Consider the following 26,879-nt stretch of genomic DNA (forward strand, 5'->3'; position numbering starts at 1 on the left):
CAGTCCTCATATAATATTGCTCCATATACTTATCTTCCATGTCGAATGGCCTAACATATTTCCATTCTTAATCCTGCATCACCACATACCATTACAAAATAACACGTTAAATACAATGTGGGAATGTCATTAAAAAGATGAAAGCTAGCTAGAGATATGACTACTTTTTTTTTTTTTTTGGTCAAATAGCTTAGTGGCTAAAGAAATTCACTTTAAAGATGAATAAGTGGGGTGTTTGGGGTTCGAACCCCAGCCCATGCACATATTGTGTACTATCCCTTACCAGATGAGCTAAACTCATGGGAACCGAGATATGACTACTCTTGTAAGTGCATAAACTACCTCATTTATTTGTCTTCTTAAATCAATCTTTTTGAGATGTTTTTTTAAATTAATCTTACCAAATCAAATCTTAAATAAACTTAATTCAAATTTGTATTGAAATATACTAACTCCGTCCCTATATATATGACCCATCACGAGAACTAAAAAAGTGGATATTTATATTAAAGTTGTTTGTAGTCACTATTATTTTTACAATTTTATTCTTTAGAGAGAGAGTTAGTTTATATTCTCAATATATTATTTATTGTTGATTAAAGAAAAAGATGTATAATAAATGGGGACATGTATGTAAAGAAATAATTAATGTAGTTGGAAATAACAAAGAGATCTTATAAAAAGGGACAAATTTTTTTCTAAAAAGAATCTTGAATTAAGGACGGAGCTAGTAGTACATATGTCCTAATTCAAAATTAACTTATTTTCCGAAACTGACATATTAGAAATATCTCTCCCTGTTGAAATTCAAATAGTCTAACCTGTTTCAATGTACTCAATCCAACCCTTACTTTTAGACTTAGCAGATTTTGCAACAATTAGTGCTTTTTTTTTTTTTTGGTAGATAGACGAAATGACAAAGCCATTATAAACTCACACACATAAGTGGAGGTACCGGGATTCGAACCCCGATCATGGCATCCGGCCTAACAATTTCGGCATTTTGCAACAATTAGTGCTTCTTTACTTTGAGAAGTTGTGGCTTTGTTGTCTTTTTCACGACAAATTTGACGGTTCCTTTCTTTCCGGTTAATATAATAAAAAATTAACGTTTGAAAAATGCATAAAAATAAGTAACATTTTTCGTCAAAACAAAAGTTAAAAAGAAAATTATAATTTAGCAAAAGGAATACAGGTGGCTACATTCTATAGATGAAATACAAATAACGATTTAAACTTACATCCATAAATGATGATCGAGTTCGAACCCCATTCACGTAGTGACTATGTAGACTTTATTTAAGAATGTGGGTGCCATGTCAGCAAAGACTAAATCAAAAGTGACATTGGAGGCCAAAACTACCAAAGATCTAATACATAGGGGGTTGTTTTGTATTTTAATTAATTAGGGGACCAAAATCGCAACTTTTGAAAAGATAGAGCGCCAAAAATGCAATTAAACCTTTATTGAAATATAAACAGTGACATACAGTGATAATACATACACTTCGTATTCATCAAGTTTAAAAGGTCAAGTCCATTTTTGACTCAAAAACGATGATTTTTTTTAACTAAAAAAAGGTCACTAATTAAACAATACAAACGTGAAAATAGAAACCAAATTCAAAAAACAAATCAAATGTATCAATATGTCAGGTGTGCTCAATTTTAGAGGCTGACAATAGAGAAGTTCATGGTTTTAAGCTAGCATGAAGTAGAGCATTAGGTTTCAGAACATGTCTAGTACAGCTGAATGAGAGATGTTGCAGAACTCATACTAGGTATGCTCTAGCGGAGGCCATTCATTATGACAAATGGATTGACGAATTATTTGGAGTCATTAAAAACTCAACAATTTTGAAACACAGAAGCTAGGGACCAGAATATAATAGTTTCTTAGAAACGCATAAGACCAAGATTACCCAAAATTCAATTTAGCACAAATTAAAAGCTTACAATCCTAAGTAATCCATATTACAATAACCATGTAAAAAAACTGTATTCGATCCCAAACACTCATACTTCTCAAAATCTGAAATAAATCTGAAATTGGATGCGATCTTCATACCCTAATAGAAAAAACCCAACACCTTACCACCAACATTCTTTCTCCTAGCCTCTTCATGATCCATGATACCAGCAGAGGTAGTCAAGACAATATACCCAAACTGCATGATTTAAGCAACCAATAGTTAGGGGCCATAAGAAAAATCATATGATACAAACAAGCAACATAACATTTGGTTTGCCAGATGATAATAGCAACTTCAGAATTCAGTTTGCATCAACATGTCAAATCCATCAATTTACTACAAAGTATGTATAGATTGTCGGTATATAATTATTTTTATTATAAGAATTTTGAATATAAATGAAAATATTAAAAATGGGATGTGTAGCACATATTGTAAAATCAGTAGTCTTAAATAAATTATAATTTAGAAGCAAAATCATATTAGTTTGTATTTCCTTTTAATTGTTTCTAGTTAAGCTTTTTAGTTGGGTCTTTAGTCTTTAGGTCCATTAGGGTTATTACCTTCCATTGCCTTCCATTGTGTGTGAAGGACACTACATATTGGAATGACAATGGGTAATAACCCTAATGGGTCTATAAAGACCCAACTAAAAGGCCCAGCTAGAAACAATTAAAAGGAAATACAAACTAACATGACTTTACTTCTGAATAAAATATCTAAATCATTATTTAAGTCTAATTGCACTCTCTATCATAGAATGGGAGGCCAATGAATATTCTACGCCCACCCCCATAAAAGCATAATAAGAAGGGTAAACTAGATAGATGATAGTCAAATAGTTGGTATGCATCAAGTGGGAGACAAAATTATACACCCAAACATTAAGAACGGTTTGAATTTAAACGATCTGTCGTTATATATGATTCTTGATTTCATTTTGTCCAAGTAGTCCCTCAAGTGAGTGAGACATTCCATACTACAGTGATTTCCGATATATGAAGCATAAGTCACAGAAGTACTGCCGGATTGTTATGGTTAACCCCTCGACAATTCCAACCGAAGTTTTAAAAGCCTACTAACCAACCCAAGTTAAAAAGCCTACTAGAACTAACATAAAGGTATTCCAGGAACCAAAAGCAAATAAAGTAGACTTTAAAGAAGAATTTGTTTGATCTCCACTAACAAGGATACAACAAACAAACAATGAACTACACTCTATTTGAGATTAAGACTCCAACGGCAATGTGGTGCACAAAATAATGACCACAAAAAAGTGACGAATTATAAAACAAACTTAATTAGGGCCTGTTTGGATGGGTTTTTTTTTTTTGCAGCTTATAGCATAAGCACTTATCTTGTCATGAGAAGCTTACATAAGCTATTTTTATAGAAAAAGATAAAATAAAGTTAAATTGTTTTTGAATATGCTATAAGGTGTTTTATAAGTTATATTGAAGAATTTATGAAAATAAGCTGAAAAAAGCTTGTGAAAATTACCATAAGCTTATTTCACAAAAGTTCTCCATAAGGTCTCACAAACCTTACGACACTAGATAAGATCAAATAAGCCAATCCAAACAGACTCTAAGTCGTATTGTGCAGTAAAAACAATCATTTAAATTAAATTATCAAACTACTATCATGTTTATGGTCCTTTATAGCAGATTAATAGGATAAAACACGGCTTTTTAGCTGACCTGTCTTGAGGGAAGAAGCCTAGCAGTCCATCCTTCAATCTCTTTGACACCAACATCAAAACGAGGACTAATAACACCACACTTATTCAATCTTCCATTCAATTCCACGACAATTTTGCCAGACCTGTGATCATCAACGTATTCGAACTCTCCAATGTATCCTACAACCACAAGAGTATCCAATATCATCACATAAAAAAGATCACAAAAAACAACACCAATAACAAAGCCTAATCCTACAAAATGGGGTTGGCTACATGAATCAAACAACGCCACAAGAAATAAAAATTAAGTTGAACCAGCCACATACCATGCTTTTGCATGACCATAAGGAATTTGATAATCACTTTTGAAGATGGCCTAATCATAACTTGGCGCTTTCCACGTTTCTCAGCATTGTACATGCTCTTGAGTGCATCGTTCAAAACACTAACCCTCACCATATTTGCTGTTACAGATTTCAATAAACAAAATCATAATTAACATAAAAGAGCTTATCTCAAAATAATCCAATCCAAATCGAAGAAACCTCAAGCTCAAGGGTAGAAAACTAGATCTTACCAAAGAATTTGGGTGCTTGTGCGGAAGCAGGTGTGTTGATGAGGCACTGGCAGAATTAGGGTTAGTGAAAGATGGAGGCCAAAATGAGTTTTTATTCGGTTTTACTCTTGGGCCTTCATGGGCTGTTTTTACAAGCATATCTTTATTAAATGCTAATTTTTTTCCACACCCCCATTCTTAATTCTCACCCTGCATATTATGAAAATTCTAATTTTATAATTCATTTATCACAAACTTAAATTAGTTGTTTGGAATAAAAAAAGAGATTAAGTTATATACATTAATGGTGTAAATTTTTCCAGCAAATGCATTTGATTAATTTATGTCTAGATATTTGTACATATATAGGATATTTTATAAACTAATCTAAAAAAGTGGCATTTTAAAGTTATATAATTGGATACATATTTTTTTTTTTGGCAAAACATAACTGGATACCCGTGTAAACAAAAATATATTGTTGATGTATACAAATTAAATCTATGAATAAATAAATGTTTAGAACAACTTTTCTGTTGAATTCAAATTCTAGGTTTGCTATTTTTCTTTAAAAACTTAGTTTCGATTAATAATTGTGATTGAAATTTTTCCTTGATCAATAAGCTATATCTATAATAACAAGAGTAAATAGTCAATTTTTCCCTTGAAATTGTAAGTTTCATCAATTACTCTCCTGAAATTTCACAACGTTAGTCAATTTACCCCCTCCGTCAAATTTTTCTGTTAGTGAACATGACGTTTTGCAAATATCCCCTGAAGTTTTGCACTTATGTGCAAAATGCCCCCAAACTTAAAAATTTATATTATTTTTTTCTTAAAAACAAACAATTAATAGTTAAATATTAAAACTAACTATTAATTTTGGAATTTGGGAAAACTACATGCATATATACATCAAAATAGGCTCCAAAATGCGGAAAAATATGTATTTTTTAAAGTGACAATAATGAGATGATTTGTGGATTAATATTGGGGGTTGTGTAGTTTAAATGGTTTGAGCAAATTGTTGAAGGAGTTGGAGAAGTTAAAAGACTAAGATGGTGAAGGAGAAAATATAAATTTAAATCTGATTATTAATTTGTTTATAAACCTCTAAAAATAATAATTTTTCTATTAGAAATAACAATTATTGTCACTTTAAAAATACACATTTTTCCCTATTTTGATTTATATATGTATGTAGTTTTTCCAAACTCCAAAATTAATAGTTAGCTTTAATATTTAACTATTAGTTGTTTGTTTTTAAGAAAAAAATAATATAAATTTTTAAGTTTGGGGGGCATTTTGCACATAAGTGCAAAAGTTCAGGGGGGTATTTGCAAAACGTCATGTTCACTACCAGAAAATTAATTTCACGGGGATAATTGATGAAACTTACAATTTCATGGGGAAAATTGACTATTTACTCATAATAACAATATATAAATGGGTACACTTTTTAGGTTGGATTTTTACATTCTAATTTCACCCATTCATTTAAACTATTTTAGCATTTTTATAAAGAAATAATAATTTGACAACCATTTTAGAACATCTTAATAGATAACCGTTTATACAAAATCATTTTAGTTTTTTTTTTTATAAACAAATTGTTTGCATTGGTTTTCTTTGTCAATAATCATATTGTATATCTTTAATTGTCTAATAAATTGTCAAAATAACTATGATGAAATCTAGAATGATGTAAAAACAATAATTATAATTATAATGGAAAAATAAAGAAGGATAGCTAGAGAAAGAATGCATTTTCAAAAACAATAAAAATGATATTTATTTTTCTTCTTCAAAGCATGTTAATGTTAAATTTGTTTTAAAAATTTGTAAGACAAAAGTATTAAAAATTTCTGATGTATATTAAAATTTTGGCTTGAGACCTTAAAATGTGTTTATCACAAAGTCTCATGTTTGATTCTCCTTAATGCTAATTCCGGTGGATTAGTTTGACTTCTTAAAAAAGATGGATTGAAAATGATAAAAACACAAATGAAAAGTAAACTGAAATTAAGAGAATTATATAAATATATACCACAATGGTCTTCTACAGGTATGTTGTTGGTCATTGAATAAGCAAGACGTTTACATTGTCTATCTAACGAGGTCACCCATCTCTTAGCTCCAAGGAAACATCAACAACCACTGCCCATATTCCATCTTGGTGTTTCTTACAATATCTAACGAAATAGTTTTCACGAGCAGGAACAAGTGGTGAAGGAACCTGAAAATCAGCTGACATCTGAAACAGGAAATTTTTATTAGATAAGTATAAGTTAATAGCATAAACGTTTGTTATATAAGTATTTATGTATAAGTTATTTTTATATCAAAATGTTACAAAGTCTGACATTGGTTGAGAGGTGGTCTAAACAAATGTTCAAAAGTGAGGGTCAATCATCTCCTCACTAAATTGTTTTTTAAAGTCGATTTTGGGGGCTATGTTAGATCAACCACAAATTCTTAAATGGTTTTAGATTCTCTTTCAAGATCGGTTGGGTTATTTGTTATCTGACTACCCGTCATCTATGTATATGCACCAAGTCAAATAGTGTTGGGAGATGGGGTTAAGAGATGGCATGAACAACCATTTTTATAAATGTGGAGCCATAGGTCTGTTCTGTGTGGTTGTGTTAGGCTCAACATAAAACTCTAAATATTTCAGCTTACATAACGACATAATCAATTGTGAAACTATTTTAGATGACTTACAAAAACAAGTTATGATATGCTCATAAGTTTTTTACAACATGTTTTCAAAAGCTCTCTCTATATATATATAACATGAAGATTCAGATTTTAACCCCATGAGTTTCGGACTTATTCCATTGGGGAAAACCCTAACGTATTCAGCTTCATTTAGAATCTCAGTGTCATTGGTGGAAATCCATAAAGGGGATCCAGCAAGAGTTAAGATTGTGAGTTCCTCCATAGAAACCACAGCAAGTTCTACAATCGTTGCTTTGTCAACTTCATTAGGAATTGAGAGGGACCCTAAGGGGTCATTACCACCATAACACAGTTCTTCTATCATGCTTGAAGATATGTCACTATTACTTCCTATTTCAAATGCAGGTGTAGGCATTTGACCAATTTTAGAGGAGGAACCCACTACATCTACATCGTTTATTACCTTTCCTGTCAACATTTCAATCTAAGACACAAAAGAATTAACAAAATGCATAACCATTAGTTCAACCAATAGAAGAAAATGAGAAATAAAAGCAATTTTATATACACAGTGCAGTGGAGGTAAATTATATTATTAAAAAAATAAATTGTTTTATAGTAGAGACTATAAATAAGCAATTTAAAAGTATATATACCTCAACCTTTAATCTAGCATTCTCAATTCTAAGCTGATTGTCGTTAGATGACATTTCACCAATAGAAATTGGACCAGTACAATTTGTACATAAAGTGTCTTTTAGTGCCCCCTTATAGATCTCATTTTCAGCACGAAGCTTATCATTCTCATCCCTCAAAAGATCATTTTGGTGAAGTTCCTGTTGTGTCTGCATGCATACATGTGCTCAAAGAATCATCAAATTATAATGATACAATATATTTTTTATTTACATCAATCCAAAGTGTGCGTACTTCAATCTGTTTTTGTAACCAAAATGAAAATACATTAATGTTCTAACAATAAAATTTAAAGACGTAGTCCATCGGTCTCAGTTATAAGTAAAAGTTTACATTGTAGATTCATTCAATAACCAATGTATTTGGTCTGTATTACGACCTAATACATTAGTCATTGAATGAATTAAAAAATAAACTTTTGTTTATAACCGAGACCAGAGGAAATACACATTTATTTTTAAGGGTTCACCGTGCATGTAAGATCTCAAATTTCAATAGGGTTTTCATAATCCTTTACCTTAATTTGGTTGCGCTTGTTTTGAAACTAGAACTTGATTTGCGCAGGTGTAAGGCCTAGCTCACAACTCAATTGTTTCCTTTGCTTGCCATTAGGGAGAGGGCATTGCTCGAAGAACCTGAAAACATCACAAATTGATGATGTTAAGTAAGAAAAATAACTAAACAACACAAGAAAATATGTTTAATTTATCTTAAAAAAAAGGAAGAGTATCAGAACGATTGATCCTACGATTCCATTTCTTGAATATGTTTTTGTGTGTGCCGAAAGTTGCTTCTTCTTTGTTGATGGTGGTTAGGATCTTGGTCTTGAAGGGAAGAAAGAGCTTCATTTCTAGAATTTTGGTTTTGATTACATCTTTCCAAATCACCGATTGAAGAAGTGATGTTGATTGGCATGTCTCGAAATTGTTGTTTTTGCACTGGTTGAGGATGATCAACCACATTTTGGTGTTTTGCACTAGTCTCGAAATTGTTGTGCTTGAAGTTGCGTGTAATAAAGATCAAAATTGCTTGGATCTTTTTCTTTTTCAAGACCAGACATGCTTGTGTGATATATATTATTTTACGTCACTATGTTTCTTCAAACCTCACGGTGAATTTTATGATATGTCAAAACTGAAGTTAAAAACAGTCTTTATGGATAAAAAAAAGTCAAACATTAGAAGGGTAGCAAAAATTTAAATAATTACAAAAAAAAATTGATACATCAATTTTATACCAATGTATTTCCCTATGTTTCTCAATTTCTTTTGAAAAATAGATAGGATCTCAATTAATTTGCATGATCAGTTTGCAAAGAGCCTATATTTTACACACCCATTTATTTCAACAACTAAGAAAGAAAAGCAAGAAGTTAAAGAAAGGAAAATAGATTTACCTAATTTTGGTCAAACGAACTCAAACAACATCTTACAACACTCTTATTAAACAAATCATAGAGACTTCTTCTTCTTGCAGTGTTGTTTCACACCATTTTCCTCTCAATTTAAGTCTCTCGAGTTTTGAGCATTACTTTAAATTGAACACTAAAATTATGCATATGATTCTCAATCGTTAAGATAGTTGAGGGTACAATTAACTTTTGAAGGATGGGTCCAACCTTAATGCTCTCACGCTTTATTTGACAAAAGGGAGAGGAGAATTCATAAAAGATAAAATAGAAAAGGGGTTTACAATTGGATAAAGATTGAGAATATGAACTAATCTAAGAGTATGTGTATGTCTAACTGAAGGACCTTGACTCGCATGACAGGATGAACTAAGGTTTGAATTTCGATTGACAAAGACCACATTTGGTGTTTGGCATACATGGAATATAGTTACCTTATAGCGAATATTTTCTCGTGATAAAAACAAATCAAGAGTCTATGAACATGGGTAACTAAAGTTTTTTTGACAAGAAAAAAAACTTTGGTAACTCGTGTTCATACAATGTTGGTTATATTTTTCTTAAATGAATAATACATTTTAGTACATTTATACAAAAATTTAATTTTGGTCAATGAAAAACATGGATTACTAAAGTTTTTTTAGTGGGTTACTAGCAAAGTTAATATTAGTCAAACAAAAACATGGATTAAAAAATAAAATTTAATATTATGAATGCATTAAATGTAATTAGCAGAAAATTTAATTTATTTTAAATTATACTATAATTTATGACTTTAATTAATGAGATTTAAAATAAAATATTTTTACCTTTATATTTTATAAACAATTTGACCAATAAAGCGGATTTGAATCCTCTCATTTCCCTCTTTCTCCCTCCTTCAACATGCTGTGTATATCACTCTAAATTTCAAAGAGAAGATCATCGGAGCGAGAGAAAATAAAAAATAAGATCAATTAAATGTTAGTCTATTTCCAATGCCTATCAATAAATGTTATTAGAGTTATAATGCATTGTGTCATTTACGATGCATCAAATGAGATGTATTACATAAATAAATTTTCATTTTCAATGCAATTCATGAAGGAGTAACGTATGTCTCACCTCATAGTTATGATTTAACTTTCATTTCATCCCAATGTAATTTTTTTCATCTACGATGATATACGCTTATGTGAATGGTGAAAGGGGTTTTGGCGGGTTAGGGTTAAGATTGGGGTGGGTCCGGACATTTATGAGGGAATGGATTAAGGTTTGGGCAGGATAAGAGTTTTGATGGTCTACTTCGGAAAAAAAAAAAAAAAAGAGTTTTGATGGAGGCCTGGAGATTATCCAATCTTCTGAAATAAAGGATGTGGTACGTAACTCACAAATAAACCATTAAATAGAAAAATATTAAATTGTTTATGAGAAATGTGAGTTTGTAATTCAATAGATTAGGCTTTTTTTTTATCATGAATCCCAAACTTCGACCACTAAAGCTTAAAGTGCAAAAACATTCTTCCATTTAGACCTATGCTAAAAAGATCCAACATCCCTCCACTGATCTTTTTCATTTTTCAGAACCTACGAAAGTATCTTTAATGTGAATTGCTTATACGTTTTTTTAACAGTAAAATATGTGATTTTGGTTCCATAAATCTATTGAAGGTTCCGTATTCACGTGACTCCAAAAAAAAGCTTCATAAAATTAAAATATATTTTCATGCATTTGAAAGCGTAAAAGTGTGAGGGACACTGTGATATATTGAAAGAGGGAAGTGATATTTGATAGTTAACAAATTTCGCATATGTTTATTTTCTTGGTAGTAGTACACGTGTGATTGAAGCTACGATTCTCAACTTCTCTAAAATCACGACAATATATACATGGACACAATAGTTCTCCTACCACCTTCAAACCAAACAGGCCTATTACTGAGTAAATCTCTTGTTGAAGTAAAAATTGAATACTATCATACATTTGAGTTGAAATTTCCTTATCCACTAAAAAAATATAGGTGTTGGTAACTTGTGCCTTTAAAGCATAAGATAAAAACTAAATATAAAAATTTGATTTTAAAAATTGTACATTCATAATCTTAAAAATTTAAAAATTTATCTTGTAACATTTATTTTTTAATTCTACTTTTAGGTCCTTATCTTGTACCCTTACGACACAACTTAGCATTTTCCAAAAATGTAAAGTGGGTTCCTTAAGATTCTAACATTGAAGATGTTTTTATACAATCATCAAAGAAGACATTCTGCCACAATCACATATGGTTGGATCTTAAATTCGCATTAATTGTGGGTTGAATTGAAGTGCGAATTTATTTATTGGTAGATTATATGCTAATTTCACCATAAATCACTCCATTGGAGTCGTTACTTTTTTTTTAAAACTCGACATATAATTCAAAAGCCGACTAATTTGAGAGAGTTAAATCTCTATTTAGTAGGGAATGAAAAAAAAAACATGGCTTCCTGATATGGTAATAAAGGAGAAAAAAAATAAAGGTCGGGCGGGACCTATAACGCATAGGAGAAGGTAGGAGATACATCAAGAAACAGGGATAAATATACTTTTGAAGGATATATATATATCTATTCAAATAAAAGTTAATTAAATCACATGCATAATAAGTCACATATGTATCTTGATACAAGGTTGAAACTAAACCAAGTGATTGATCTCAACTAATTAATAAACTTCAGTTAAGAATGAATTGTTTGAGAGAATCTAAATCTAAATCATAGTTAAAATAATATTTAACGTTTTACTTACCTCTTGTTCAAACCGGAGATTATTAAAACCATTTTTCTCATATAACCGAAGAATCAAGACAAAAAAGAATAAAGACACAACTATAAAACAATAATAAAATGATAAAAATCCTAAAATAAACATTTTTAAGACACGTTTGAATGGTTTGGAGTGGACTTCTAATCAATCTTAAGATAAAAATCATATTACAAAAATTCCTTCACAAATAATCAATCTTATATCAGTAGCCCATTACAGCTACTTATAGACCTTGATTTGCAATCTTCAAACTTTAGTAGTATGCTTTTAATTTTTATACTATTTTCAGTTTTCTTTTTTAAATTATGTTCATTTAAAATTGGTAAGAAGAAGATGGAAAACTCATGTAATAAGCAATTGTAAACAGAGAGAGAACATGTAAAAAAAATGCTAAAAATAATATTGAATCTATATTATCATTTCCAATTCTTCCCTTTCTCAAGAATTATGTTGACAATGGGCGCATATGAATGCTAGAGGCACTTCCGTTTTTAAGATGTTCAAAATACACTTGCAATAAAAATAAATGTGTAGTATGATTCAACTTTAATCACTCGTATAACAATACAATATTTTACTTATATTGGTAACAAAATAATGACAAGCAAATTAGAATTGCCCATAAATTTGCCACAATAAGAGCAGATTATGTGACTGTGAGGACTTGATCTTACCCTACTCGGAGTATCTATGAACAAACGAGAAAATCATCACAATATCTTTCAAAGACTCGAATGGGAAAAATAGCAATACTTATCATTTAGTGTCACAACATATAATGCACAAATAAAATCTACAAGGTCCGTCTGAACGCTGCAAATACCATTTCCATATTTTGAGCACCCCAGTGCATGCTCAAAATGGACTATTATAATTTATAAACAAGAAAAAACATGCCACTTGCCACAGAACGGACATTCAACTACTAAACACCACCATGCCATTCCTTTAAATCTTCAAAATTGACGACACAGCTTGTAAGTTCAAGGTCAGCATATGATTTGGAGAAAACCAAACACTCATTACAAATTTCCTTCCCAGAATAAGTGAATAACCACGTTAGTTTTTTTTTATTTTTTTATTTATTCTGTCTGCAAACGAAAAATTTGGTTTTGCTCCCACTGGACTAGATTATAATTTACCAACTAGAAGCCAGGAAAACTTTCACTGCCATATTTATTATCATTCTTTCCCTGGTTACTGGAAAGGAATACTTTGTTTCATATGGTGATGCCAAATATCGCTAATTTCCTAGTCTTGAATCTGCTACATCAGAGCAATTGGTATTGCTTCTCTCTCATTGAAGGTAGCCTTTGATTTTGATGCTCTTGATCGTCTTGATGAAGATGATGGTGACCGGGAAGAGGAAGCTGACTTAACCTTTTTCTGCTTGGGCTTCTCTGCAATATGAGGATCCCCTGCAGCAGATGAGATGCCTTTGTAAATGTTTGATGATTGTTGATTTTCTGTGCACAAGAATAGGTATCATTAAGAATAGGAACTGGCATGGATCCAAATAACAAATAAGATCTGATTTTCATTCAAACAATTCTACATGTAAAAATATATATGATGTGTCTTTGCTCATGATTCTCACCCTAGAAATGGAAGGATATATAATCACAATGCAACTGTTGGAAATAAATTAAATTTGTCCATAGTAGGGTGCAATGCATTTACGTTATAACGAGAATTTAATCAGTATTGTATGGTGACCACAGTCGAAGGTAACATGCGGAAAATGCGTTGAGCCTTCAGAAAAGGATAATCATCATGAAGCTAAACAGTATATTTTCAAAACCTAAATTCTGTAGTTATTAAACACATATTTTAGCATATGGAACTGCTGTATCCATGCACAGTGCCGCTGCATCCATACACAGCGCCACCAGGGCCAACCCAATAATTTTCAATAGTCAATGAAGCCTGAAGTAAATTTTAAAATATGCGACCTTTGTGTCTGCATATGGGGCCTTTTTTCTTTATAAAAACGAAAGACAGATAAATTTTTGTTGGTGGACCTAAAGCTATGGCTTTAGTGGCCTTACCCTTAAGCCGGCCCTGAGTGCCACTGTTATCTTTCAAACAGAATATCACAACCTTGTTTCATGTTAACCTCTTAACTGTTATTTAGTCGGATACTCCAAATTTGGCACTAGACCCACCCTTGGAATATATAGATTGTTTTTTTATAGTAACACAGTACATCATAATCATATACTTTCCCCTTCAAGAAAGACAAAGTATCTCAGTCACAGTCATGGCTAATTCTTAAGGTGCAAAGCTGATTGTTTTTATTGGCTAGACTATCAATCACCTTTAAACATCTATCCAATCATGACTACATAAATACAAGGCTAGTTGGAAGGTTGTGATTGCATTATTCACCAATTCATACTAGAACGTGACGGCAATGTCTACCAGTGATGGTTCCATCTCAATCAAATTTTTAATAGAACTTTTTTAGATAAATAGTTGCAATTGCAATTTCTCTTCTTTTTTTAAGGTTTAACTTATCATATTGATAAAGCTTATCACATGGAAAACCAAAGTACCAACAAAACATGTACTTAAAATTTAATACAACCAAACAACTCTGTTTATAAATTCTGGTGTGGACCACACTTAAAAAAACAGTGTTAATTGTGTAAAGCAAAGAACCATAAGATTCTCTTTGTTGGAGATAAGTTTGCTCGTGACAGAACAGCCAAACTCTTTCTAAGGGAGCAAAGAACATATATAGCTTTTAGAAAGCCTCACACTTTTATCAAGAACATATCCAAAACACACAACAATAATGAAACACACAACCCTTTTCTTAACTAATTGACCCGTAAAAGACGATACTTTTGTACAAGACGCAAAGCGTACCTATGGAGGACCATAATGAAGTGACAGCCATAGGATCGGAGTCTCTAATTTCATCCAAGTTACCAATTGATGTTGAAAATTCAGGAACTTTTTTAAAATCATCCATCTGGATAGACAAAACAGCAAAAAAGAGTTAACAAAATAATATACAAAATGTCTGGAATCACGGCTATTTCAACAAAATCACGATGACACTATGATTCTGCCAAACTCACCGTGAATCCAAACATGCACGCAACATAGAAAACAAAAAAAAAAAAAAAAAGAGATAAAATGCTTAATGTTATGAACCAATCTATATAAACACCATACCCAACTGGGTCCATTCCCAGAGGGACCATCCCATCCAACATGAGCCACATGCTTAACATCCGTCGGGTACCCAATTTCCATCTCTCTTTCCTTCACAACTGGAAAAAGACCCATTTCATATTTTAGCCCAAACAATAACAAAACACAGAAATATTAATTGGTAAAGTTACAAAGATTATTACCAAACATCTGAGTAATGTACTTCAAACTCTTGCAAATTCCTTTAAACGTGGTTGCCATGGTGAAGATCACAATCCCAATAATAATGCCGTATAAAGTAAAGACACAAAATGAACTAAGCTTTGTTGTTATATATATAATACTCAATTCCAATAACGTTGTAGAGTATCAACTAAGGTTTCATTGCATGTGATGTGATTCAGCAACCTCTTTTTGTTTTCCTGTGAGTAAAGATAAGCATCTGAATATACATTGAATACAAAGAATATGCTCAAAATTTAAAATGATAATTTGCAAATGCTATAGAATAAAGTAAAATACATTAGAGTAGAGTAGAGTATAATACCTGCAGGTTTTGAAATTCATGTTGAAACATGTAAAGGTAAGGAAAATCTATGGATATGAAATGGAAGAAAATATGAAATGGGTGTGTGAAAGTGAGATTTTGATTAGTGGGGGGTATGAAAGTGAAAGTAGGAGGTGGAAGAAGGATGAGGAAGGGTTTGACTCTAGAAGGAGGTTGAGAAGAGAAGGTGGGTAACCATGAATAGGAGTTTGCAATCTTGTGAATAAATAGTGAGAGAGAGTGAGAAGAAAAGGACAGGTAAAAAAAGGACAAAAATTTAATAAAGAGGGTAAGAGATTTTTGTCAGCTTAATTAAAGGGAATAGGGTTCTCACTTTGAATCTAGATAAAAAAAATGCAGCCGTGTTAAATTTATTTTTTGAGAGGCGATGTGATATTTTTTTTTACCATATATGGTAAAAAATCTAAAATAAAATAGGACTCCATATAAGAAAGAAAATTTTGTTTTTAAATATATATACTAAAAAAGGCAAGTTAATGATTGTTTTAATGGGTATGTATATGTTTGTCTCGTGCGTGCATACGTATGTGATTGGTGTGCTAACCTCGTGCAATGTATGAGAAATATATTATGGTAAGATTGAATAATAAATGGGATGAATTTAAATTCTAATTTAGATAAATTTTTACCCATTGGATGTATAGGATAACCGAATTAAAAAAAGTATTGCTTTTTTTTTTTTTTTTGTGACGGAGATTCGAACCCCGGATCTTGCATATTTTATATTTTATGCATTGTTCATACCAACTAAGTTAAGTTCACGAGGAAAAAAAAAAAAAAAGGAGTAAATAGCCAAAAAACCCCCTGAAATTGTAGCTTTCGTCAAAACCCCCCCTGATTTTCAGGAAACTTCAAAAACCCCCATGAAATTGTCAAACGTTAGTCAATTACCCCCCTCCGTTTATTTTGGCTGTTAAATGATTTTTTTTTTTTTTGCTTTTTTCATCTTCTTCCTTCCACTTTTTTCATCATCTTCATGAATATTTATAAAAAATCCAGAAAAAAATTAAGAAACAACAACCATTAACAACATCATCGTCATCTCATTACTAGCTTCTCTTGTTTGTTGCTCATTGTTGTTATTCAAAAGGGTCGTAGCAGAAAGATCAAGAGACAATTTATGATGATGATCATTGTTGTTGGTAATCTCATCGTTGCTCCAAAAAGGAAATCCATTTGAATGAGGGTTAAAAAGTGATTGATTCTGAAGAGGAGACATGAGTGGTGATGGAACAGTAACATCATGAGAATGAGAAGAACCGTTGCTGTTGATGTTGTTGTTCATGCTATTCATTATAAACCTTGTTCTTTTTCCAACAAGTTCATGATTTTTTCTGTTATTCATTCTGTTGTTGATGAATTCCAAAGGGTTGTTGTTGATTAATTCAAGAAGGTAACAAACAAGAGAGAGAGAATCATTAGAAAATGTGTGATGTTGATGATGATGTTGTTGTTAATGGTTGTTGTTTCTTAAATTTTTTCTGGATTTTTTTATGAATATTGATGAAGATGATGAAAAAAGTGGAAGGAAGAAGATGAAGAAAGCAAAAAGAAATTAAAAAATAGTCATTTAACAACCAAAACAAATGGAGGGGGGTAATTGACTAACGTTTGATAATTTCAGGGGTTTTTTTGAAGTTTCTTAAAAATCAGGGGGGATTTTTGATGAAAATTACAATTTCAGAGGGGGTTTTTGCCTATTCACTCAAAAAAAAAAAGTATTACTGATTTGTGTTTTAAGGGTACAAGATAAAAAAAACTAAATGTAGAAATTTAATTTTAAAAATTGTGCATTTATAATCTTAAAAGTTAAAAAATTTATCTTTTCAATACAATATTTATTATTTAATTCTATTTTTAGATCTTAAGACACAAATTAACATTTTCTTAAAAATAATGATGCATGGTGCGACTAAAGAGGGTGCGAAAATCGAGAAGGTATGTTGGCCATTGCTTTGGCCAAAATTCATACCTCACCATGGGTTTATTTATTATACAAAAGCCAAAAGTTATAGCCATCAAAACTTCAAACACCTCATCGTTCATTGGATTGAAAAACAGATAGCCTCGTACCACATATCAGTACTCTATACATAATGTACATAGTCAAATAAGTCAGTCATGTTAGGATGGAGGGAGCAAGAAGTAAAAAGATTTTTTTTTTCAGGTTAAAGTAAATTGATTAAAATATAGAGTTTGCTAACCACCAATATTAAGTGTTACATATGGAACAAACAAATATCGTTTCTTCTTAGTGGTGTTTTCTCGAGTTAATAATTATAATCACAATATTATATCTACTGGATTTGTGTGAGAATTTTTTTGTCTTTGGATTTGTGTGATAATGATATGGGATTAACCCTTTCATTTTCAAGTTCTTGTCAAGCTTCATGTTCGATGTCATCATCATTCGATGATAAATACTCCATCCAGTCACTATTATAAACAAAAGTTAATTTTTTAGGTTAATTCTATAAATTATGTATGTGATCTACATATAGACTACATACATCATTTATTGAATGAATTTAAAAAGTGAGTTTTTACTTATAATAGTGACCGGATGGAGTACAAGATAATGTTGTTGACATTGTCTTCTAAGGTCTAAAATGGACAACTGCATACTTGACGACTTTTGTTGTTGTTATGGAATTGGAGTATTGATTCATATAAGTACTATAAGACTTTGAATCAAATTGGATTTGCTGATTTTTGCATTGGTTGGTTGATGTAACATCATCTATATTATCACAAGTTTGCTCCAAATGACGGTTGATGCAACATGGTCGTCATTTTGAGCAACCTTATGATAATAGAGATCATGTTGCATCAGCCAGCCAACACGTGTAAGAATCAACAATTCACTCAGAGCACCTAAAAGAAGCAATACTCCAATTTCTTGAAAAGAAAAAGAAAAAATTCGCAAAGTCTGCATTTATCCGCTTCATATCTTTCTAAGAAGACAGTGTTCACAATACAATCTTGCACTTATAATTTGATGATGACGGCGTGAAAAAGGTGGTTTTCAACAACTTGAAGATGAAAAGGGTCAATTTCATCCCATTCTCACCCAAATCCAGTAAATATAAAACTGTGATTATGCTTAGTAACTCCAAAAAACACAACTAAGGGGCAATGATATTTGTTCGTTTCATATGTTACATCAAATATCAACACATCGTCATAAACTTTGTAATCCATTTGCCTTATACCATCGCACCAAAATAGGTGCTCAGCCTACCTTTTTCATCAATGGTATGACAATAAAATATAATCAAGTCAACTGATGTGGATCTTGCTTAGAAGGATCTTGCTTTTGCGGACAGCAAACCCATTCACTCTAAAGTTTCCTTACTTCATGGGGGCTTAACCACTTCAGATCCATACTAAGAATATCCTCCGCACTCCGTACTATCAATAATTACAGTTTTGTAAGTACCTTCCCCAACCTTAACACTAATGGCATCATCGTTAGTGAACTCACAAGTTTTCAAGTCCCTGCCACAACAAACATTGTTCCAATGTAAGTACCAATCAAATATATAGTACACAATACACATTAGTAATGGAATTAACAATTCTCACCTATACCTTTATAAATGCAACAGATTCATCCATTTGCATTTGTCTTTCACCAAATTTCTCCTTCTACCTTCATAATTGTACAAAATTTCTTTTCTGCTGCCTGCACCAATTATGTTCACATCATTTTCAAAACAAAAATTTACAAATAAATATAACTTCTCAAAGAAAACAATGAAAAGAAAAAACAAAAGAGCATAAACACATTTCAACACTTCAAACAATAATGACAGAAAGAAACCAAAAAACAACTAATTATACATGTAAATAAAGAAAAAGGTCCAATTTTTTTTTTTTTTTTTTGAGGAATAAAGAAAAAGGTCCAATTCTCATCACAAGGTCTACTAAATCAATAACTATATGATGTGATCAAGACTCACTCAGCCAACAAACGTACATATGTCAGTGAATCTGTATTCCCATTAAAACGTTTGGCTTTTGGGGAACGAATCTGAGCCTCTTTTGTTAGTCTTTCTGTCACTTGCTCCAATTTGTCGATTAACTCGTATGACCATCAAGGAACTTGTTTACTGATTTTGTTTATTCCACTACATTTCTTTCTATTAAAAATGGTTTGGTTGTTCCGATCAGTTCTAATTGCCTCGAATAAATTTTTTTTTTCTTTTTTTTCTTCAGAATATATTTTTACTTGTTCATGTGCTGGAAATAAATAAAGTCCGTCAAAATTAAAACTTGATGCGGATTTTTCCAAAAATTGACTGATTAAGTTAAAAAAAAAAAACCAATTTCAGTTAATAAAAAATTTCCTATCAAATTGATCTATTTTCTGTTCAAATTCTGGATAATTACTATTAATAGAAAGAAGGAGACCATAAATCTTATTTATCAAAATGGAATTTGTTGTGGAAGTTTCATTTTAAATTGATGGTGAAAAGCTTTGTCCTTACAGTTTCACTCAGCATGAAAAATAGAATTTCATATCATTCCTTAGTTCATGCTTCATGGTAAAGCATAACATTGGCTTTCAATTGCCCTATGTATTCATTCATTAATAATTTGTTTCTTCACAAGGCCTGGGAGATTAGTCCCTTGTTCTTATCAATTAAGGAATGAATTCATTTTGAGTATACACCTAGACAACAAGTAAAATGATACATGATAAGAGTGACATTTGGGTTTGACCAATAACCGAAAACTCATTTTATTTCCATACTGGACGAAGAGTTGAAGATGAATGCATCACAAACCACACTTACAACTATAGGTTGAATTAATGATAAACCATATACGTAAAATTTTGAGTATACACCTAGACAACAAGTAAAAATGAGAAGAATTTCAATCAAAATACAAAAAATCACAAAGTATTTTTAATGTTTTAGGGAAGAGTCTTGTTAACTTGTGCCCTAAGGGCATAAGAAAAGAAACTAAATAAAGAAATTTAACTTTGGAAATTGTGCATTCAATATCTCAAAGCTATCTTTTCAATACAATATTTATTAGTTAATTCTATTTTAAGATTCTTATCTTGTGGCCTAAGGGCACAAGTTAATATTTCCCTTTAGAGAATATTTCCCTTTAGGGAATGACAAAGAGTTTCATAAAGCATGTTTCAGGGCTAGAGACAATGCCAAATATACTATCAATCTAACGTTCAGTTCATAAACTGATCGTAGCTATTGACACTCCTCGGTCTTCCTTATTCCTCTACTTGGCAAGCCACGTTCAGTTTAGTTAGAAATTTTCCTTCAACTAACGTGCACGTGGAACATATACGAGAATGTTACAAATTACAATTGCAATGATGTTAGGCCTCACTAGTCACACTAGTAATATCTACAAGAATCTACTTGTCACCCCCTCATTTACACCCTCACCTCTTTCGACTAATTTGGATTTTATTTTTGTCATCGACTAAAATGACCCACACAAAAAGTGTGAAGGACCAAAATAGGTCTTCACTCCAATAATAAGTAAAAGAAATACTAATAATTAAGCCAGAAAAAAAAAAAAAACGTTAGTCACAATCCAAAGGCAAATAAGACTTGTCTTGGGGATGTACTTCCCTTCACCAACGTTTCCTATTGCTAGGGACATTTCATGTTTCCCCATGCTAAAAAAATCTAGGTTTCACGAACGATATTATCCTCTACCAGTAACGGTCCAATTAAAATCCATTCTTTCCATATTTTCCCCAAACACAAGAACAAGAGCACCCACCAATGGAGGAGGAGCAACAACAAGACATTGTTCCCGATATCTCTGACGATGATGATGACGACCACGACCTTGACGAATATGCTGAAGCTTTACAGGTCGAACAAACCCTTGCGGATTCACTCATCACTTCCAATTCCCATTCCCAAATTGACTCCTCCAATTCATCACTGTCACCTTCATTACTCTGCGAAGCATCTTCATCAAAAACTGTTTTGTTCTGAATGTATCATCAAACAAGTGGAAACAAAGATCAAAGAAAAAATAATAGTGTAATGTTTAAACTGCGTTAGTGTAATGTTGGAACACAACTATTAGTAGTGTTTAAACTGCGTTATTTAATTTTAAATACTTGATAATGATAAAAATAATAATTATTATTATTTTTATTCGAGAATATCACTTTCCATCAAAGAAGAGTTTTTTGAACTAAAATTTAGTTTCCGATAACTCAATGAAAAAATAATAATTATTGATGTGTTTTTCTTATATTTCCTTCATTCAAATCCAATAGTTTGTTTCCTCCACTTTCGTGGATTTGTTTCTTTTGATTCTATCCACAAGTGTTGTTGAACTGATTAATGGATAAACTCTATTTTAATCTTATCCATTAGAGTAACTGTTGTCACAATTTTTGCTAAAACAGTTACAGAATCTCTATATAAATAGAGGACTCCACTCAGTTTAAAAAACACATCAAAGAGTTTCATTGAGTTATCGGGAACTCTTTCTCTCTTCTCCCTTTCTTGACTTGTGTTGACGAGTCTTTCTTCTCTTCATCACCTTTTTTATGTCCCTTCGGAATTAAGAGTGTTTTTAAGACCATAGTCCCTTTTCGGTTTAATGCCCCTTCAAAATTAAGAATGGTCTTAAAAACATAGTCTCTTCGATAATATATGTCCCTTCGGAATAAAGAGTACTTTTAAGATCATAGTCCCTATTTGGAATAACAATGTCCCGTCGGAATTAAGAATGATCTTAATGGTATATAAATATTATTTTATAGTTTTCTAATTGAGGAGAAATGATGGTATCGCCATATTTGAGTGGTTGTAATATCATATTGATAGTTTGGAGAACTTAAAGTTAGAATGGAGTTAATATCATATTTGAGTGGTCTCAGCGTCATAACAGAGTGGTAACAATACCATATTAAAGTGGTTTCAGTATTAAAGAGTGGTTTAGTACCATATTTGGAGGTGTAATTCTCGAACGGTTTTCTGCAGTACAGTAGTTAATCGAACAGTTGTAGTTGAGCTTGTTTTATCTTGGAGGCGGCGTGGTTGATAGTCTGTCTTGCACAATTTTTGGCAGTGCCATGAAACGTCTTAAAGAGAGCGACCTGGTCGTGACTCAACCTAGTAATAATTTCGGTGGATAATAGAATTTGGAAATCCAAATACAACTGTTTGGAAATCCAAAAACAACAATTTTAAGACTGTGAGAGTTAACTTCAAATCAGATTTTGCAGAAATCGTGGCACGATGGCTGGGCAATGTGGCACGATTGGAGGTTTCAGTTTTGAGGCAAATATACATGAGATCGCATCGTGGCACGATGGTGCGCTGACAGCGAATAACAGAAACGTATTTTTTGGTGCAGATTTGTTCCAAATATTAAGCGATACTTTTACTATAAATATAGACCTTGTATCAGAGTAAACTTTGAGATAGAGGGGGCTTAAACAAGGGTTTGGAATGGCAACAACAAAACTAGGGTTTGTATAGAGTTTGTCTCTTGGGAACAAACACTAGGGTTTGAGGGTTGATTCACATTAGTGTTTAGGATTGAGTCTCTTGGTTACGGGAAGAGATTGGGGCTTTGGGTAAAATTAGGCGGGAAACTTTTTCTTGTAACTCATTGACATCTCTTTTGTAACGTTACTCATCATATAGTGAAACGAATGACTGCTCTCTCCCCCATACTAGGTCAATTTGGACCGAACTGGGTCAACCACTCTCTTCCTTTTCTCTCGTTGTTGCTTTCTACTTTTGGCTTGTGTTTATAATTGTTCCATACACTTTGTTTTGGTTGCTTGACTATCCCTTGCTCGACACATCAAATTTGTTATTGATGTGATTTTTCATTGAATTCACAACAAAGACGTTTCTATCTGATATGTCTACCGAAGAAGTTATTTATTGAGGTTCAATTATCTTTAAATACAATTAGGATAAATCAAGCAATACAAATACATCATTCGACTGAAACGATGAGGTGATTGTTGTTTCAAACAACAACACTAAAAATTCAAAATACCAGTATTTGATTGGAGTAATGATACATAGACACTCTTTATTCCCATACATCCTTGTACACCCCATGCAATAGGAAGAGAGAAGAGGAGAGAAAAGAGAAAGTGTGCTTGTGCGGGATCCACGTGACTACGTGTTAGATTTTTGTGTGGGTGTCAAAGGGTGTATTACCACCTAAGGGTGTCTATGTATCATTACTCATTTGATTGAGACTATCATTGATAATGATAAATTGAACGAGTTTAGTTTGTTACAAAACATAAGAAAATGTTTGGAGATGAAAAGAAAATAATGCGAGCTGTCACGTACTTTTGTTACAAAACAGTAACAAGAGAATAATTTGGTTTCGTTTGTTACTAAACAGTAACAAGAATTGATAATGATAAGTTTTTTTAAAAAAAACTTATTGTCATTTACGTGATAGTTTTTTGAAGAGGCATTTACGTGATAGTTAGTGTCTTTCGAACAGTAAAAAGAATTGCCATAGGAATTTAGAATACTAAACCGTAAGAATTTATGGCATATTGGGTATACATAGTCCCAAGTTAGCATGCTCCAAGAATTTATTAGCATACTAAACAGAATTTAGAATTTCCATTTTTCCTTGATGTAGTGCGAAGGTTTGGACGTGATGCATGCTCCAAGATAAGAAAGAATTTGAATTTCGGATTTCTATTGAATAAGACTGAGCTCAGACTTAAAGAGAGAGTTATGTACCATGCATTTTTATGGAAGAGATTGCGCTTTAATGGTATGTTCAGAATTAAAATTCTCCTTCTATTTTATTAGTTGTGTGATTTTAATATTTGACTCGTGAATAAACGTTTAATTTTAAACTTGAATAACTTGGACTTGATTCCAAAGTTATATGATTAGATAATTTTATTTTTTGTAGACAAAATAAATGAACCAAAAGTTCATATAAATCATTGTTTAGAGAATTCGAATCTCTAAACTTAAAAATTAAGATACGTGGGAACTTGATGACATATAAACTAGAAATGATAAAATAATATTTTATCATATTTATTGATGACTGTGAATTCTGAAAAATAAAATCGATATGCTTGATATATTCAATTTTTATAACAAAAATTTAAATTGAATAGACTACCTAAGTCTAAGAACAAAAACTCTAATTAAGAAATTTTAAAAGAAAAAAAAAAAAAAAAAGACAACCTAACTTATCTTATTTTTGAACTTGAGATTATCTGAACTATATTTGAATTCTGAACCCAGGAGAGTTGAACTCACTAGTAGAGTCAATGAATGTGTATTCATTGGGTATGTTATAAATAAAAAATCATATAGGTTTTATGACCTAAATGTTAAAGTGATCATAGCATAAAACAATGTTGATTTCTATGTAAATATTTACCCCTTTAAATAAAGAATAGTGGGGGCGCTAGTGGGAGCGCGACATTAGTAGGGCAAAATAAATTACCTTTTTTAAAAAAAATTAAGAACTAGTGGAGGCATTATATCTTATCACATTTCAGTAATCAAAAATAGTTATGAAAACATTGTACTAGATGTTATAGAACCTCGAGGAGGTAAGAAAGCTGGAATAGCTAAAGAGTATAAACTTGGTTTATACATTGGAAGAAGATCTATTAAGCCTTAAAAAGCTATATCCTTAATGGATGCTGAATTATGGCAAGAAACAATAAACGATGAAATGGATTCTCTAGAGTCTAACAAAACATGACACTTGGTTGACTTGTCTCATAGTTGCAAAATCAATTGGTTGTATTTGGATTTTAGTAAAAAAAGAACTAAAACCTGATGGTACGGTTGATGAATACAAGGCTCTCCTTGTAGTCAAAGGTTTTAGACAAAGAGAAAATATAGTTTCTTCGACACTTATTCACTAGTCACTAGAATCATATCCATAAGAGTACTAGTCCCTTTAGTCGTTGTTCATAACTCGATAGTACTCCAAATGGATGTGAAAGTTGCCTTTTTTATCGTGAACTAGAAGAAGAAATCTATATGGAACAACCTGAAAAATTTTGCGATTCATGGACAAGAAAACAAGGTATGTAAGTTAGATAATTATTTGTGAGGTCTAAAATACTCTTAAGGAATGACATGAAAAATTTGACATTCTAATGTTATCGAATGAGTATAAAGTGAATGAAAGTGACAAATAATATTTGCACGATCATATATCTCTATGAAGACAACTTGCTCATATTTGGTTTAAAAATTCATGTTATGAATTATGTGAAATCATTGTTTATCAACAACATTGATAAGAAAGACCTATACAAAGTTGAAGTAATTCTTGGTTTCAAGATTACTAGATTAGAAAAGCGAACTTTTCTAATGAATCTCACAAAGTTGAGAATTTCTTAAGGAAATGTAATTATTTGACTGTAAACTTGCAAGTGTAAAACTTTTCAAGAACACTTGAGTGTGAGCATCATTCAAGTCTTTAGATATGCCATGTATCTGACTCAACGTTGGCCACGTCGTGAGACTTTTGTTCAAGTTTATTAGTAGACGGATAAGAAGCATTGACATGCTATTGAAAGAGTCATGAGGTGCCTTAAGAAGATTATGACTCTAGGATTACATTATGAAAAGTATCATATTGTACTTGAATAGTACAAGATACAAATGAGAAGTATTCTATCGTACTTGAATGGTACAAGATACAAATGAGAAGTATCATATTGTACATGAGTGGTACATGATACAAAATTGAACATCCTTCAGATGAGTCTTAAAGCGACCAGTGACTGCCCATTGAGCATCACTAGATGAGTTATTTGTTGAAACAAATGATATTGACTCAGTCCACTATGGAATGAATCTGAGATGAAAACACTAGAGAAAACTAGTGAAGAAGAAAGTTAATAAGATACTTGCTAGCTGAGCACCCTTAGTGGGTGAAACCGTTGTCCGAAGTGTTAATTTATTGTGATAGTCTGCAACTATCACAAAATTGAGAATCATTACCACAATGGTGAGAAACGATAATTAAGGCACGAACACAGAATAATTAGAGAGCTCTAAAAGGAACGGTTAAAGTATATCGTGCACGTACTGATAAAGAATTATTCAATCCTTTGACGAAAGGAATTACTAGAAAAAAAGTCATAAACACATCCAATAGGATGTGACTAATGCAGTAGTTAATCGAACAGTTGTAGCTAGGCTTGTTTTATCCTGGAGGCGGCGTGGTTGATAATCTGTCTTGCACAATTTTGGACATTGCCACGAAACGTCTTAAAGAGAGCGACCTGGTCGTGACTCAACCTAATAACAACTTCGGTGGATAATAGAATTTGGAAATCCAAATACAACTGTTTGGAAATCCAAAAACAACAGAACTTGAATCATGT

The 26,879-nt window shown here is 31.8% G+C and overlaps 2 protein-coding genes across 3 annotated transcripts; both read right to left on the reverse strand.

Annotated features, from left to right (window-relative positions):
• Positions 1-1,819: 1,819 nt before the first annotated feature.
• On the reverse strand, positions 1,820-4,349 carry LOC25485233 (40S ribosomal protein S15a-1). Its single transcript, XM_013614417.3, has 4 exons — positions 4,235-4,349; positions 3,984-4,121; positions 3,674-3,834; positions 1,820-2,168 (listed from the first exon to the last, which is right to left on the reverse strand). The coding sequence occupies exons 2-4, from the start codon at positions 4,114-4,116 to the stop codon at positions 2,070-2,072; spliced, it is 393 nt and encodes a 130-aa protein (XP_013469871.1). The 5' UTR covers positions 4,117-4,121; positions 4,235-4,349; the 3' UTR covers positions 1,820-2,069.
• Positions 4,350-12,391: 8,042 nt separating this feature from the next.
• LOC25485236 (CRIB domain-containing protein RIC1) lies at positions 12,392-15,709 on the reverse strand. Of its 2 annotated transcripts, none has more exons than XM_013614420.3 (5): positions 15,494-15,709; positions 15,150-15,368; positions 14,968-15,065; positions 14,656-14,761; positions 12,392-13,202 (listed from the first exon to the last, which is right to left on the reverse strand). In XM_013614420.3, exons 2-5 carry the CDS (start codon positions 15,205-15,207, stop codon positions 13,051-13,053), a joined length of 414 nt encoding a protein of 137 aa, XP_013469874.1. In that variant the 5' UTR covers positions 15,208-15,368; positions 15,494-15,709; the 3' UTR covers positions 12,392-13,050. The 2 variants fall into 2 exon arrangements, with proteins under 2 accessions (XP_013469874.1, XP_013469875.1); XM_013614421.3 differs by having other exon boundaries at positions 12,392-13,250; positions 15,494-15,706.
• Positions 15,710-26,879: the final 11,170 nt, after the last annotated feature.

The sequence above is a fragment of the Medicago truncatula genome, chromosome 1 (genome assembly GCF_003473485.1).
Source record: "Medicago truncatula cultivar Jemalong A17 chromosome 1, MtrunA17r5.0-ANR, whole genome shotgun sequence".
NCBI classification, from domain to species: domain Eukaryota; kingdom Viridiplantae; phylum Streptophyta; class Magnoliopsida; order Fabales; family Fabaceae; genus Medicago; species Medicago truncatula.